The sequence below is a fragment of the Aquarana catesbeiana genome, linkage group LG06, assembly GCF_042186555.1.
Source record: "Aquarana catesbeiana isolate 2022-GZ linkage group LG06, ASM4218655v1, whole genome shotgun sequence".
Classification (NCBI taxonomy): domain Eukaryota; kingdom Metazoa; phylum Chordata; class Amphibia; order Anura; family Ranidae; genus Aquarana; species Aquarana catesbeiana.
The window spans coordinates 58999367-59015270 of NC_133329.1; the positions used below are offsets into that span (position 1 = coordinate 58999367).

General features: G+C 44.8%; 1 protein-coding gene across 1 annotated transcript in view; it reads left to right on the forward strand.

Annotated features, from left to right (window-relative positions):
• The window catches only part of CORO1A (coronin 1A), a 70547-nt gene that overhangs the window by 40706 nt on the left and 13937 nt on the right, over positions 1 to 15904 (forward strand). The window contains exons 3-4 of the mRNA XM_073636009.1: positions 14959 to 15081; positions 15630 to 15759. Of these exons, the coding sequence (XP_073492110.1) occupies positions 14959 to 15081; positions 15630 to 15759 (253 nt within the window). The remainder of the gene's footprint in view (positions 1 to 14958; positions 15082 to 15629; positions 15760 to 15904) is intronic.

A 15904-nucleotide genomic window follows, 5' to 3' on the forward strand; every position in this document is an offset into this window, starting at 1 on the left:
GTTCGCGGGTTCTGGTGCGAACCGAACCGGGGGGTGTTCGGCTCATCCCTAATAAGGATAAACTTAGACTGTCCAAATAGCAGGCATCATATTTAGAGGATGAGGCCACACATCCTAGTTACTGGTTGGTAGACATGTGCAATTCGTTTCGTCCTGAATTAGTTTTTTGACGAAACTCGACAAATTCGTTCATTCGGAAATATTCGAATTAACAAAAAACCCATGAAACCAATTTTTCCGAAAAACCAAAATTCCTAAATGCGTAAAATCAGAAATTCGAAATTTCGAAAATAAGAATGAAAAACCGGAAAATTCAAAAGAACAAGAATCCGAAAATAGTAAAGAAAATTCGAAAACCCAAAAATTGGAAAATCTGAAATAACGAACTAACTAACTAATAATAATAACTATTACTAACTATTCAATTATAGGTATTGGAATTTCCTTTCAAATTTGGCTGTTAGTGAACGTAACGAATACGAATTTATAAAAGTTACGTATTATCCGATATAGCGAATGCCGCATCTAAACAAATGGAACGTAACAAATTAATAATAATAAATAATAATAATAATAAAAACATTTTATTGTTATTATTTATTGTTATTGATTTGTTACGTTCCATTCATTTAGATGCAGCATTCGTTATTTTGGATAATTCGTAACTTTGGATAAATTCTTATTCGTTACGTTCACTAACAGCCAAATTTGAAAAGATATTCCAATACCTATAATTTAATAGCTAATTATTATTTTGGATATTTGAATTTCAGAATTTACGTATTTCAGAATTTACGTATTTACGAATTTTTTTTTTTTTTTATACAATCTTTATTTATCAAAACGTTTTTAACAACACTTTATAATATATATACACATCCATAACATAAAGTAATTCTATAATTCTTTATCAAAGCCATTATTCAATTTTCTATTTCCTTTGAACTACAAAATTAATTCAAGGATGTACATTCCATAATTTAAACCCACCCCCCACCCTCTCTCCTACTCAATCATACCCATTCATACCAACAAACCATACAACAACGACAACAACAGAAAAAAAAAAAATATAATAAAATAAAAAAAAAAAAAATAAAAAACCTATACCATCTGGCTAAGATTTTATAGTTCCTTTCTTGATGTTTAGCAGATATTGAAAGTTTATGGGTTGCTATGATTGCCTTTTTCCATATTTCCCTGGGGATTTCCATCCCTATCTCTAATTCCCATTTCTTTATGTAGGGTAGCTCCGGTCCTTTATTCTCTGAATTCAAATATTTATAGATCTTGTCAAAGGCCTGTCTAATACAAACTCCTTTATTATAGATGTGATATACCGTTGGAGCAATCCATACTGCATCCATTTTGTTTTGTGTTCTGCGCCCAACCTTTCCAATGGAAGAAGTCTATTCTCTGCCATCGTCTCCACTAGTATTTACGAATTTTTGAACTTACGAATTTTCACATTTATGAATACCGCATCTAAACGAACGGAAAAAAAACGAATACGAATTTATCCGAAGTTACGAATTATCCAATATAGAGAATGCCACATCTAAACAAATGGAACGTAACAAATTAATAATAATAATAAGAAGAACTTTTTATTGTTATTAATTTGTTACATTTCATTCATTTAGATGCGGCATTCTCTAAACTGGATAATTCGTAACTTCGGATAAATTCGTTACGTTCATAAACAGCCAAACTTGAAAGGATATTCCAATACCTATAATTTAATAGTTAGTTATTATTTTGGATTTTTGAATTTCCAAATTCCTGAATTTTCGAATTTACGTATTTTTACGAATTTTCATATTTATGAATACTGCATGAAAACAAATGGAACATAACGAATTAAAATTTTTCTAAAGTTACGAATTTATTTGAAATAGCGAATTTCGATCTAAACAAATGACCCAAAAACGGAAAAAAAAAGAAAAGAAACAAATTAAACTAAAACGAACAATTTTTTTCGGCAGTGCACATGTCTACTGGTTAGTAAGGCACAAGGGGCAGCAGGGTACAAGCCACAAGACAGCTACCATACAATCTGGTTGTTGGTTCCCAGGGGTGCCCAGCTCTCTACAGATGGCACACAGCGACATTCAATCTGGAGGAGGTTACTATTTGGAAGAGGTTTCCCTTTTTGGGGTACTCACGGCTTCACTTTAAGGGGCTCAATACCCCATTGTTGCAGCTACAGGTCATTGGACCCGGAGCTGGAATCTAATGTTGCAACATAAGAGACAAGAAGGGACAATCATAAGGTAGGGGAAGTCTCAGATCTGAGAAATGCACCAAGGAAATGGCTTTTAAGGGAAGTCTTGCACTTGCTTCCAGAGGAAACTTATCTGAGACCCACAACTGGAAACAGAATCCCCTAAAATGAATAACCTGTGGATAGCAAGTGTGACTCTTTGTTCCTCTGTCTCAGAGAGTGGCAGAGCAGGCATGGTGACCAATGACCACATGGCTAGAACCACTTCATTGACCAGCCTTTCTCAACCTTTGTACCCCAGAGGTACCCTTGAAATCATTTTCCAGCCTGAGGGAACTCACAAATTACTACACCTACGTGCATGAAACATTTGTGTTAACAGCAAGTTGTATGAAGTTTTAAATAAAAGAATAGAAAATTAGCAAAAAATAAATAAAAACTGCAGAGCTATGAGCTATTCATCCTGTAAAACATGTACGCTTGTTCTGTGCAAATCATGGCAAAATGTTATGTTAGTAGGCTGTTTTCTTGTCAGGTCAAATGTGTAAATCAGGAAAATACCTCATTATGGCCACTAGACAGGAAATAAATAGTGTGATTGTAAGCTCCATCTAGTGGACATAATGCAGTATTTTTTTTTTATTCACACATTCGACCTGGAGAGAAAATAGCCTAATAATATTCATTTTTACCCCATTTGCACAGAATGAATGGAAATGCACTTTCAAAGGATAAATAGCTCTGTGATTTTTTTATTCAAATACACCACATAGTATATTCGAAAGCTGGGGAAGGTTTTTTTTTTTTTTTACAACCTCTTGCTCTATACAACAAAATAATTTTTAATAAAAATAAAATATATATATAAAATAATACTTGCCACCATAGGTACACAAAAAATGAAAATTGTAGAGTTCTTTTACACTAGTTGTCAGAGGAGAAGTGTCCCCTTATATTGGGGATCAGTGGAGAAAGACCCCCTACATTGCGGTCAGTGGAAAAGTGCCCCCTTACTTTGGTAGTCAGTGGAGAGGAGTCCCTTATATTACTGATTAGTGGAGAAGCACCCCCTTACATTGGTAGTCAGTGGAAAAAGGCCCTCTTATATTAGTGATCAAATAGGAAGGGCCCCCTCACGTTGGTGGTCAGTGGAAAAAGCACCCGTTACATTGGTGGTCAGTGGAGAAGGTCCCCTTTACATTAGTGAGCAGTGGAAAAGCACCCCTTACATTGGTGGTCAGTGAGGAGCGGTTCCCATATATTAGTGATCAGTGAAGAAAAACCCTCTTACATTGGTGATCAGTGGAGAAAAAAAAATCTTACATTGGAGATCAATGAAGAAGGGCCCCCTTACATTAGTAATCAGTGGATAATAGCCCCTTTACATTGGTGGTCAGTGAAGAAGGGTCCCCTTACATTGGTGGTCAGTGCAGAAGAGCTCCCTTACATTTGTGATCAGTGGAGAGGAACTTCCTTACATTGTTGGTCAGTGAAGAAGGGCTCCCGTATATTAGTGAAGAAGGGCCCCCTTATAGTAGTAATCATTGGAGAAGGCCCCCCTTTACATTGGTGGTAAGTGAAGAAGGGTCTGCTTACATTGGTGTTCAGTGAAGAAGGGTCTGCTTACATTGGTGGTCAGTGCAAGAAGCACCCCTTACATTGGTGGTCAGTGGAGAAGGTCCCCCTTACATTAGTGATCAGTGGCAAAAGCACCCCTTACATTGGTGGTCAGTGAGGAACGGCTCCCATATATTAGTGATCAGTGGAGAAATAACCCCCTTACATTGGTGATCAGTGGAGAAAAAAAGAACCTTACATTGGGGATCAGTGAAGAAGGGCCCCCTTACATTAGTAATCAGTGGAGAATAGCCCCTTTACATTGGTGGTCACTAAAGAAGGATCCCCTTAGATTGGTGGTCAGTGAAGAAGGGTCCCCTTACATTGGTGGTCAGTTTAGAAGGGTCCCCTTACATTGGTGGTCAGTGAAGAAGGGTCCCTTTACATTGGGGGTCAGTGAAAAGGGTCCCCTTACATTGGTGGTCAGTAGGGATGAGCCGAACACCCCCCGGTTCGGTTCGCACCAGAACCCGCGAACGGACCGAAAGTTCGCACGAACGTTAGAACCCCATTGACGTCTATGGGACTCGAACGTTCGAAATCAAAAGTGCTCATTTTAAAGGCTAATTTGCATGGTATTGTCCTAAAAAGGGTTTGGGGACCCGGGTCCTACCCCAGGGGACATGTATCAATGCAAAAAAAACTTTTAAAAACGGCCGTTTTTTCGGGAGCAGTGATTTTAATGATGCTTAAAGTAAAAAAAAAAAAAGTGAAATATTCCTTTAAATATCGTACCTGGGGGGTGTCTATAGTATGCCTGTAAAGTGACGCGTGTTTCCCATGTTTAGAACAGTCCCTGCACCAAATGTCATTTTTAAAGGAAAAAATCTCATTTAAAACTGCTTGCGGGTTTAATGTCATGTCGGGTCATGGCAATATGGATGAAAATCAGTGAGACAAACGGCATGGGTACCCCCCAGTCCATTACCAGGCCCTTTGGGTCTTGTATGGATATTAAGGGGAACCCCGCACCCAAATTAAAATAAGGAAAGGTGTGGGGCCACCAGGCCCTATATACTCTGAACAGCAGTATACAGGCGGTGCAAACAAGACAGGGACTGTAGGTTTGTTGTTAAGTAGAATCTGTTTGTAATTTTGAACATTTTTAACGTGTTTAGCTCCAGCCAAAAAATCTTTTCTAAGCTTTTTGGAAAACATAGGGAAGGGTTATCACCCCTGTGACATTTGTTTTGCTGTCTTTCCTCCTCTTCAGAAGATTTCACCTCACTTTTTTGTCCCAATGAAAAATGTTTTTTGAAAATTTGGGTTTTTTTGTGGAACAAGGATTGGAAAGCATCAGTGGAAAGGAGAAATTGTTTTCCCATATTAACTCTTACAGGAAAGAATTTCCCTTCCTAGGGGTAGATTTCATCTCACTTCCTGTTGTCTCCTTCCGTTTGCAAGTAGGAGTCGTTTGTAAGTTAGATGTTTGAAAGTAGGGTCCTGCCCTATATACTCAGCAGAAATTTGGGCCTTAGGTGTTGCTGTGGCCACAACACTGTAAGCCCTCACAGGGCCCTGCTGTGAAATATTAGATCAAGAATTGTAATTACATGCCCCTGTTGAACAGGAGCTGAAAAATTAGGCCTTAGGCACTGGTGCTGGTGCCACAACACTGCAACCCCTCACAGACACTCTAGTTGGAACGCAGGAACGAGCCCTGCTGCAAATTATTGCTTCAAAAATTGTAATTACACGCCCCTGTTAGACAGGGGCAGAAAAATTGGGCCTTAGGCACTGGTGCTGGTGCCACAACACTGCAACCCCTCACAGACACTCTAGTTGGAACGCAGGAACGAGCCCTGCTGCAAAGTATTGCATCAAAAATTGTAATTACACGCCCCTGTTAGACAGGGGCAGAAAAATTGGGCCTTAGGCACTGGTGCTGGTGCCACAACACTGCAACCCCTCACAGACACTCTAGTTGGAACGCAGGAACGAGCCCTGCTGCAAAGTATTGCATCAAAAATTGTAATTACACGCCCCTGTTAGACAGGGGCAGAAAAATTGGGCCTTAGGCACTGGTGCTGGTGCCACAACACTGCAACCCCTCACAGACACTCTAGTTGGAACGCAGGAACGAGCCCTGCTGCAAAGTATTGCATCAAAAATTGTAATTACACGCCCCTGTTAGACAGGGGCAGAAAAATTGGGCCTTAGGCACTGGTGCTGGTGCCACAACACTGCAACCCCTCACAGACACTCTAGTTGGAATGCAGGAACGAGCCCTGCTGCAAAGTATTACATCAAAAATTGTAATTACACGCCCCTGTTAAACAGGGGCTGAAAAATTGTGCCTTAGGCACTGGTGGTGGCGCCCAGAACCAAAAATGTTCTTACAAGCTATCAGCGTGATGATTGAGGAGGAAGAGGATAATTACTCAGGGATAGTCACTCAGCATCAGCATAGGCAGTCTTTGAAGGGATCTGAGATTTCAAAAAAAATTATTCGGTTACATCAGCATCAGGTGCTTGGTAGCTGGTGGTGATCCAAGACTCATTCATTTTTATGAAGGTCAGCCGATCGACCGAGTCGGTGGACAGACGCACCCTGTGATCGGTTACCACGCCTCCAGCAGCACTGAATGTGCGTTCCGAAAGAACGCTGGATGCAGGACAGGCCAGTAGCTCAATTGCATACTGTGCAAGCTCTGGCCAGTGATCCATCCTCAAGACCCAGTAACCCAGAGGATTTTCGGTGGGAAAGGTGTCCAAGTCTGATCTTGCCCCTAGGTATTCCTGCACCATGTAAAACAGACGCTGGCGATGGTTGCTGGAACCGATCATACCTTGGGGCTGCGGACCAAAAAATTGTCTGAACGCATCGGTCAGACGGCCACCTTCTCCACCGCTCCTTCTTTGACTGACCGAAGCCTCAGCAACACGTTGTCCAGAAACAGGAGTTTGTAACCTCCCAGTCTCTGGGAACGCGTTGCACAGACCTTTCTGCAAGGCCTCCCGAAGATGTTTCATCCTCTGCTCCCTCTGCGATGGCAAGATAAGGTCCGCAACCTTACCCTTGTAACGTGGATCAAGGAGGGTTGCCAGCCAGTATTGGTCCTTCTCCTTGATACCACGAATACGAGGATCCTTACGCAGGCTTTGCAGGATCAGGGAGGCCATGCAGCGTAGGTTTGCTGAGGCATTCGGTCCGGAGTCCTCTGGGTCACTAAGAACGACATGGTCCGCAGCCACCTCCTCCCAGCCACGTACAAGTCCATGTGTTTCTTGGGACTGATCCCTTAAAGACTGCTGCTGATGCTGAGTGCCAGGCTCCACCTCCATACTGACACAATCTTCCTCCTCCTCCTCTTCCTCCTCGTCCTCTTCCTGTGTGATCGGCGGGCACGCAGGAACACTGTCTGGATAAAGGGGGCCTTGAGAGCTAAGGAAGTCCTCCTCTTCCTGCCTCTGTTCTGCCTCAAGTGCCCTGTCCATTATTCCACGCAGCGTGTGCTCCAACAGGTGGACAAGGGGGACAGTGTCACTGATGCATGCACTGTCACTGCTCACCATCCTCGTGGCCTCCTCGAATGGTGACAGGACAGTGCATGCATCCCTGATCATGGCCCACTGGCGTGGGGAAAAAAAAACACGCTCCCCTGACCCTGTCCTGGTGCCATAGTCGCACAGGTACTCATTGATGGCCCTCTGCTGCGTGTGCAGCCGCTGCAGCATGGCCAACATTGAGTTCCACCTGGTGGGCATGTCACAGATTAGGCGGTTCTTGGGCAGGTTAAACTCCTTTTGGAGGTCCGTCAGCCGAGCACTGGCATTATATGACCGGCGGAAATGCACACAGACTTTCCTGGCCTGCCTCAGGACATCCTGTAAGCCCGGGTACCTGCCCAAGAACCGCTGCACCACCAAGTTAAGGACGTGAGCCAAACAGGGCACATGGGTCATTTGTCCCTGTCGGAGGGCAGAGAGGAGGTTGGTGCCATTGTCGCAAACCACCATTCCTGCCTTAAGTTGGCGTGGCGTCAACCACCTCTGAACCTGCCCCTGCAGAGCTGACAAAACCTCTGCCCCAGTGTGGCTCCTGTCCCCCAAGCACACCAGCTCAAGCACCGCATGGCATCTTTTGGCCTGCGTACTTGCGTAGCCCCTTGAACGCCTACGGAGCACCGCTGGTTCCGAGGAAGAGGCCATGGAGGAAGAAGAAGAGGAGGGGGTGGAGGAGAGAGGTGTGTCACAATCAGCATTTTGGAGGCGTGGTGGCGGAACAACCTCCAACACTACTGCACCTTGTCCTGCATCCTTCCCAGCTGCCAGCAGAGTCACCCAATGCGCCGTGAAACTTAGGTAACGTCCCTGTCCATGCCTGCTGGACCATGAGTCAGCGGTAATATGCACCTTACCGCTGACCGCCCTGTCCAGCGAGGCATGGACATTGCCTTCCACATGCCGGTAGAGAGCCGGAATCGCCTTCCGTGAGAAAAAGTGGCGTTTGGGTACCTGCCACTGAGGAACCGCACATTCCACAAACTCACGGAAGGGGGCAGAGTCTACCAACTGAAAAGGCAGCAGTTGAAGTGCTAGCAATTTTGCCAAGCTAGCATTCAACCGCTGGGCATGTGGATGGCTGGGAGCAAACTTCTTTCGGCGGTGCAGCAGCTGGGGCAGGGAAATTTGCCTGGTACAATCTGACGTCGGTGTACCAAAAGCAGATTGCCCACAAGTACTTGGCTGTGACACACCTAATTCTACACCTTCATTCCTCTCACTGCAGGTCTCAGAGAGGACTGAAGGTCTAGTGGGGTTGGAAATCTCAGCTGATGAGGAGCAAGGAGAGATCCTCTTTGTTCTTTGGTGTGGGTCTTTTAGATACGCTTGCCAACGAACTGCATGGCAGGTCAACATTAGGGATGAGCCGAACACCCCCCGGTTCGGTTCGCACCAGAACCCGCGAACGGACCGAAAGTTCGCACGAACGTTAGAACCCCATTGACGTCTATGGGACTCGAACGTTCGAAATCAAAAGTGCTCATTTTAAAGGCTAATTTGCATGGTATTGTCCTAAAAAGGGTTTGGGGACCCGGGTCCTACCCCAGGGGACATGTATCAATGCAAAAAAAACTTTTAAAAACGGCTGTTTTTTCGGGAGCAGTGATTTTAATGATGCTTAAAGTAAAAAAAAAAAAGTGAAATATTCCTTTAAATATCGTACCTGGGGGGTGTCTATAGTATGCCTGTAAAGTGACGCGTGTTTCCCATGTTTAGAACAGTCCCTGCACCAAATGTCATTTTTAAAGGAAAAAATCTCATTTAAAACTGCTTGCGGGTTTAATGTCATGTCGGGTCATGGCAATATGGATGAAAATCAGTGAGACAAACGGCATGGGTACCCCCCAGTCCATTACCAGGCCCTTTGGGTCTTGTATGGATATTAAGGGGAACCCCGCACCCAAATTAAAATAAGGAAAGGTGTGGGGCCACCAGGCCCTATATACTCTGAACAGCAGTATACAGGCGGTGCAAACAAGACAGGGACTGTAGGTTTGTTGTTAAGTAGAATCTGTTTGTAATTTTGAACATTTTTAACGTGTTTAGCTCCAGCCAAAAAATCTTTTCTAAGCTTTTTGGAAAACATAGGGAAGGGTTATCACCCCTGTGACATTTGTTTTGCTGTCTTTCCTCCTCTTCAGAAGATTTCACCTCACTTTTTTGTCCCAATGAAAAATGTTTTTTGAAAATTTGGGTTTTTTTGTGGAACAAGGATTGGAAAGCATCAGTGGAAAGGAGAAATTGTTTTCCCATATTAACTCTTACAGGAGAGAATTTCCCTTCCTAGGGGTAGACACTAGGGGCACTGCACTAAATGTAAATTGCAGGAACGGATCTAGCTGAACACTGTGAGCAGGACGCACTGCACTAAATGTAAATAGTCTAGAAGATAACAGGAACGGATCTAGCTGAACACTGTGAGCAGGACGCACTGCACTAAATGTAAATAGTCTAGAAGATAACAGGAACGGATCTAGCTGAACACTGTGAGCAGGACGCACTGCACTAAATGTAAATAGCAGGAACGGATCTAGCTGAACACTGTGAGCAGGACGCACTGCACTAAATGTAAATAGCAGGAACGGATCTAGCTGAACACTGTGAGCAGGACGCACTGCACTAAATGTAAATAGCAGGAACGGATCTAGCTGAACACTGTGAGCAGGACGCACTGCACTAAATGTAAATAGTCTAGAAGATAACAGGAACGGATCTAGCTGAACACTGTGAGCAGGACGCACTGCACTAAATGTAAATAGTCTAGAAGATAACAGGAACGGATCTAGCTGAACACTGTGAGCAGGACGCACTGCACTAAATGTAAATAGCAGGAACGGATCTAGCTGAACACTGTGAGCAGGACGCACTGCACTAAATGTAAATAGCAGGAACGGATCTAGCTGAACACTGTGAGCAGGACGCACTGCACTAAATGTAAATAGCAGGAACGGATCTAGCTGAACACTGTGAGCAGGACGCACTGCACTAAATGTAAATAGCAGGAACGGATCTAGCTGAACACTGTGAGCAGGACGCACTGCACTAAATGTAAATAGCAGGAACGGATCTAGCTGAACACTGTGAGCAGGACGCACTGCACTAAATGTAAATAGCAGGAACGGATCTAGCTGAACACTGTGAGCAGGACGCACTGCACTAAATGTAAATAGTCTAGAAGATAACAGGAACGGATCTAGCTGAACACTGTGAGCAGGACGCACTGCACTAAATGTAAATAGCAGGAACGGATCTAGCTGAACACTGTGAGCAGGACGCACTGCATTAAATGTAAATAGTCTAGATAGAAGATAACAGGAACGGATCTAGCTAAACTGAATACAGTGTATATATATATATATGCAACACCTGGGATGCATATATATATACACAATACACTGTAAGTGCAGCTAACTGACTGACTGTTCTGCCTAATCTATCTAACTCAAATCAAATGACACTGTCTCTCTCTCTCTCTATCTCTCAGCACACCGGAACACACACTACACAGGGCCGCCGTGCAGGCGGCCTTATATAGTGTGGGGTGTGTACTAAATCCCCTGAGCCATAATTGGCCAAAGCCACCCTGGCTTTGGCCAATTACAGCTCTCTCTACTGACGGCGCTGTGATTGGCCAAGCATGCAGGTCATAGTGCATGCTTGGCCAATCATCAGCCAGCAATGCACTGCGATGCCGCAGTGAATTATGGGCCGTGACGCGCCACACGAATTTAGCGCGAACGGCCCATAACGTTCGCAATTCGGCGAACGATCGAACAGCCGATGTTCGAGTCGAACATGGGTTCGACTCGAACACGAAGCTCATCCCTAGTCAACATATGTCTGGTCAAGCATGTGGTACCCAAGCGGGAGATGTTTTGGCCACGCGAGATACGCTTGAGACATATGTTGCAAATAGCAGCGGTGCGATCTGATGCACTCGTCTCAAAAAAGGCCCACACCAAAGAACTTTTTGAATAACGCGCAGAGACTGCAGCGCCCTGCACATGTGGAGCTTTGGGGTGTGATGCAGTCAATGTGCTGCCCTTAGGCTGGCCCCTGGAGGGCATCCTGCCTCGTTGGTGATGTGCCGCCGCCTCCTCCTCCTCCTCCTCCTCCTCCTCCTCTCTCCTATCAGGCACCCACGTTGAGTCAGTGACCTCATCATCCCCTCCCTCCTCATCACTGGAGCAAACCTGGCAGTATGCTGCAGCAGGGGGAGCATGACTGCCAGATTGCTGTCCTTCTTGGGCACCCCCTCTGTCCGTGCTCATGTTACTGCCTTCATCGAGCTCAGTATCGTCATCAGAGCCTTCCAAACGCTGGGCATCCTCCTGGAGCATGTACCCAACACTGTGGTCAAACAGTTCGAGGGAATCCTCATGAGGACATGGTGGAGCTAGGGAAGGAGTCACTGATGACATTGAGCTGAGGGAAGAGGCCGCTGCTTTGCCAGACAAAGCACCCTGGGCATGGGTGAGAGAGGATGAGGAGGATGAGGACGGCTTGGTCATCCACTCGACCAAGTCTTCCGCATGTTGCGGCTCAACACGGCCAGCTGCCGAAAAAAAGGCCAAGCGTGTCCCATGGCCACGTGCTGATGAGGATGCACCGTCTCCACGACCAGCACTAGACACAGAGCCTGCTTGCCCTCTCTTATTGGCTTGTGACTGTCTGCCTCTCCTTCTTGGCCTTCCAGACATACTAATGGCCTGTAGCTGCACTAAGCTGGGATAGAACACCTGTAATTTTCTTCAAGTAGCTTTATATACTGTAACCAGACAAGCCTGCCTGTCAGTAGGAAGATAACAGGAACGGATCTAGCTGAACACTGTGAGCAGGACGCACTGTACTAAATGTAAATAGTCTAGCTGCCTGACCGTGGTACTAATAGGATCAAATAGAACACCTGTAATTTTCTTCAGGTAGCTTTATATACTGTAACCAGACAAGCCTGCCTGTCAGTAGGAAGATAACAGGAACGGATCTAGCTGAACACTGTGAGCAGGACGCACTGTACTAAATGTAAATAGTCTAGCTGCCTGACCGTGGTACTAATAGGATCAAATAGAACACCTGTAATTTTCTTCAGGTAGCTTTATATACTGTAACCAGACAAGCCTGCCTGTCAGTAGGAAGATAACAGGAACGGATCTAGCTGAACACTGTGAGCAGGACGCACTGTACTAAATGTAAATAGTCTAGCTGCCTGACCATGGTACTAATAGGATCAAATAGAACACCTGTAATTTTCTTCAGGTAGCTTTATATACTGTAACCAGACAAGCCTGCCTGTCAGTAGGAAGATAACAGGAACGGATCTAGCTGTACACTGTGAGCAGGACGCACTGTACTAAATGTAAATAGTCTAGCTGCCTGACCGTGGTACTAATAGGATCAAATAGAACACCTGTAATTTTCTTCAGGTAGCTTTATATACTGTAACCAGACAAGCCTGCCTGTCAGTAGGAAGATAACAGGAACGGATCTAGCTGAACACTGTGAGCAGGACGCACTGTACTAAATGTAAATAGTCTAGCTGCCTGACCGTGGTACTAATAGGATCAAATAGAACACCTGTAATTTTCTTCAGGTAGCTTTATATACTGTAACCAGACAAGCCTGCCTGTCAGTAGGAAGATAACAGGAACGGATCTAGCTGAACACTGTGAGCAGGACGCACTGTACTAAATGTAAATAGTCTAGCTGCCTGACCGTGGTACTAATAGGATCAAATAGAACACCTGTAATTTTCTTCAAGTAGCTTTATATACTGTAACCAGACAAGCCTGCCTGTCAGTAGGAAGATAACAGGAACGGATCTAGCTGAACACTGTGAGCAGGACGCACTGTACTAAATGTAAATAGTCTAGCTGCCTGACCGTGGTACTAATAGGATCAAATAGAACACCTGTAATTTTCTTCAGGTAGCTTTATATACTGTAACCAGACAAGCCTGCCTGTCAGTAGGAAGATAACAGGAACGGATCTAGCTGTACACTGTGAGCAGGACGCACTGTACTAAATGTAAATAGTCTAGCTGCCTGACCGTGGTACTAATAGGATCAAATAGAACACCTGTAATTTTCTTCAGGTAGCTTTATATACTGTAACCAGACAAGCCTGCCTGTCAGTAGGAAGATAACAGGAACGGATCTAGCTGAACACTGTGAGCAGGACGCACTGTACTAAATGTAAATAGTCTAGCTGCCTGACCGTGGTACTAATAGGATCAAATAGAACACCTGTAATTTTCTTCAGGTAGCTTTATATACTGTAACCAGACAAGCCTGCCTGTCAGTAGGAATTTAACAGGAACGGATCTAGCTGAACACTGTGAGCAGGACGCACTGCACTAAATGTAAATAGTCTAGAAGATAACAGGAACGGATCTAGCTGAACACTGTGAGCAGGACGCACTGCATTAAATGTAAATAGTCTAGATAGAAGATAACAGGAACGGATCTAGCTAAACTGAATACAGTGTATATATATATATATATATATGCAACACCTGGGATGCATATATATACACAATACACTGTAAGTGCAGCTAACTGACTGACTGTTCTGCCTAATCTATCTAACTCAAATCAAATGACACTGTCTCTCTCTCTCTCTATCTCTCAGCACACCGGAACACACACTACACAGGGCCGCCGTGCAGGCGGCCTTATATAGTGTGGGGTGTGTACTAAATCCCCTGAGCCATAATTGGCCAAAGCCACCCTGGCTTTGGCCAATTACAGCTCTCTCTACTGACGGCGCTGTGATTGGCCAAGCATGCGGGTCATAGTGCATGCTTGGCCAATCATCAGCCAGCAATGCACTGCGATGCCGCAGTGAATTATGGGCCGTGACGCGCCACACGAATTTAGCGCGAACGGCCCATAACGTTCGCAATTCGGCGAACGATCGAACAGCCGATGTTCGAGTCGAACACGGGTTCGACTCGAACACGAAGCTCATCCCTAGTGGTCAGTGCAGAAGAGCTCCCTTACATTAGTGATCAATGGAAAAAGCACCCTTTACATTGGTGGTCAGTGAGGAACGGCTCCCATATATTAGTGATCAGTGGAGAAAAACCCCCTTACCTTGGTGATCAGTGGAGAAAAAAAACCTTACATTGGGCATCAGTGGAGAAGGGCCCCCTTACATTAGTAATCAGTGGATAATAGCCCCTTTACATTGGTGGTCAGTGAAGAAGGGTCCCCTTACATTGGTGGTCAGTGCAGAAGAGCTCCCTTACATTAGTGATTAGTGGAGAGGAACCCCCTTACATTGTTGGTCAGTGAAGAAGGGCTCCCATATATTCGTGATTAGTGAAGAAGGGCCCCCTTATAGAAGTGTCAAGTGGAGAAGCCCCCCCCTTACATTAGTGATCAGTGGAGAAGCCCCCCTTTACATTGGTGGTCAAAGAAGAAGCCCCCCCTTACATTGGGAATTAGTGGAAAAGTGGCCCCTTACATTGATGGCTGAATAGATGATAAATTTATTCAACGGTGCTCACTGCGCAAGGAACCACTAGCAACTTTTAGATTAACTCTGGTCGACTTACCATATATGTAATGGAAAATAATTTATAATGTCACCATTGTGTCTTCTCTTCGCAGACCGGTCGTCTGGATAAGTCACAGCCCCTGGTCTGCGGTCACACGGCCGCAGTGCTGGACATCGACTGGTGCCCCCACAACGACAATGTCATTGCCAGCGGCTCAGAAGACTGCAGCGTCATGGTAAGATCCGGGGCAGGGAGGTCACGTGCCACCAAGGGCTTTAATCGATTGTTTCACAGACAATAGGCAGCAAAAGCCCAAATCAAGGAGTGGCTTAAATCGAGTAAAAACTTCAACCATCTCATTAGAAATTATTTTCCATAATGGTCATGAAATCCCGCTATTATTGTTCTTTGTCCTAAGAAGGCATCTTGAGATCTTTTTATAATGCTTCCCTAAAAGCTAAAAATTGACCCAGCTTTTTTTTTTTTGCTGTTCCGTATTTTAACCACTGTATTTTCTATACAGGGGGAGAAATGCCCCATGTAATGGTTACCCCTATAGCGAGGATATTTAGTATTTGGTTGGAAGCACACTTTATTGCCCACTAAATGGCCCAAATCAGGGATGGTAGGGGGGCAGTTCATGTCCAGGATATTGTCTTTAGTCAGGTTATATCTGCACTCAGAGAGAGAGGAATAGTAAAGAGTAGTCACTGTACTATTTCATCACCTTATCTTGTGTGTTGTGTGTGTTCCCCGGTACCAATATCCCCTTCTGTCTTTTAGGTGTGGGAGATCCCGGATGGAGGTCTGACCCGCTCACTCACAGAACCCATCGTCACCTTGGAAGGGCACACGAAGCGGGTGGGAATTGTCCTCTGGCACCCGACCGCCCAGAATATATTGCTGAGTGCAGGTAAAGACCAAGAACTATAGGAAGGATTTACGTAGCTCCCAACTGTCCCAGATTTCGAGGGACTGTCCCTGATTTGGAGCAATGTCCCTCAATCCTCCTCATTTGTCCCTCATTTTGATCTGATCTATATAGATCTATATAAAAT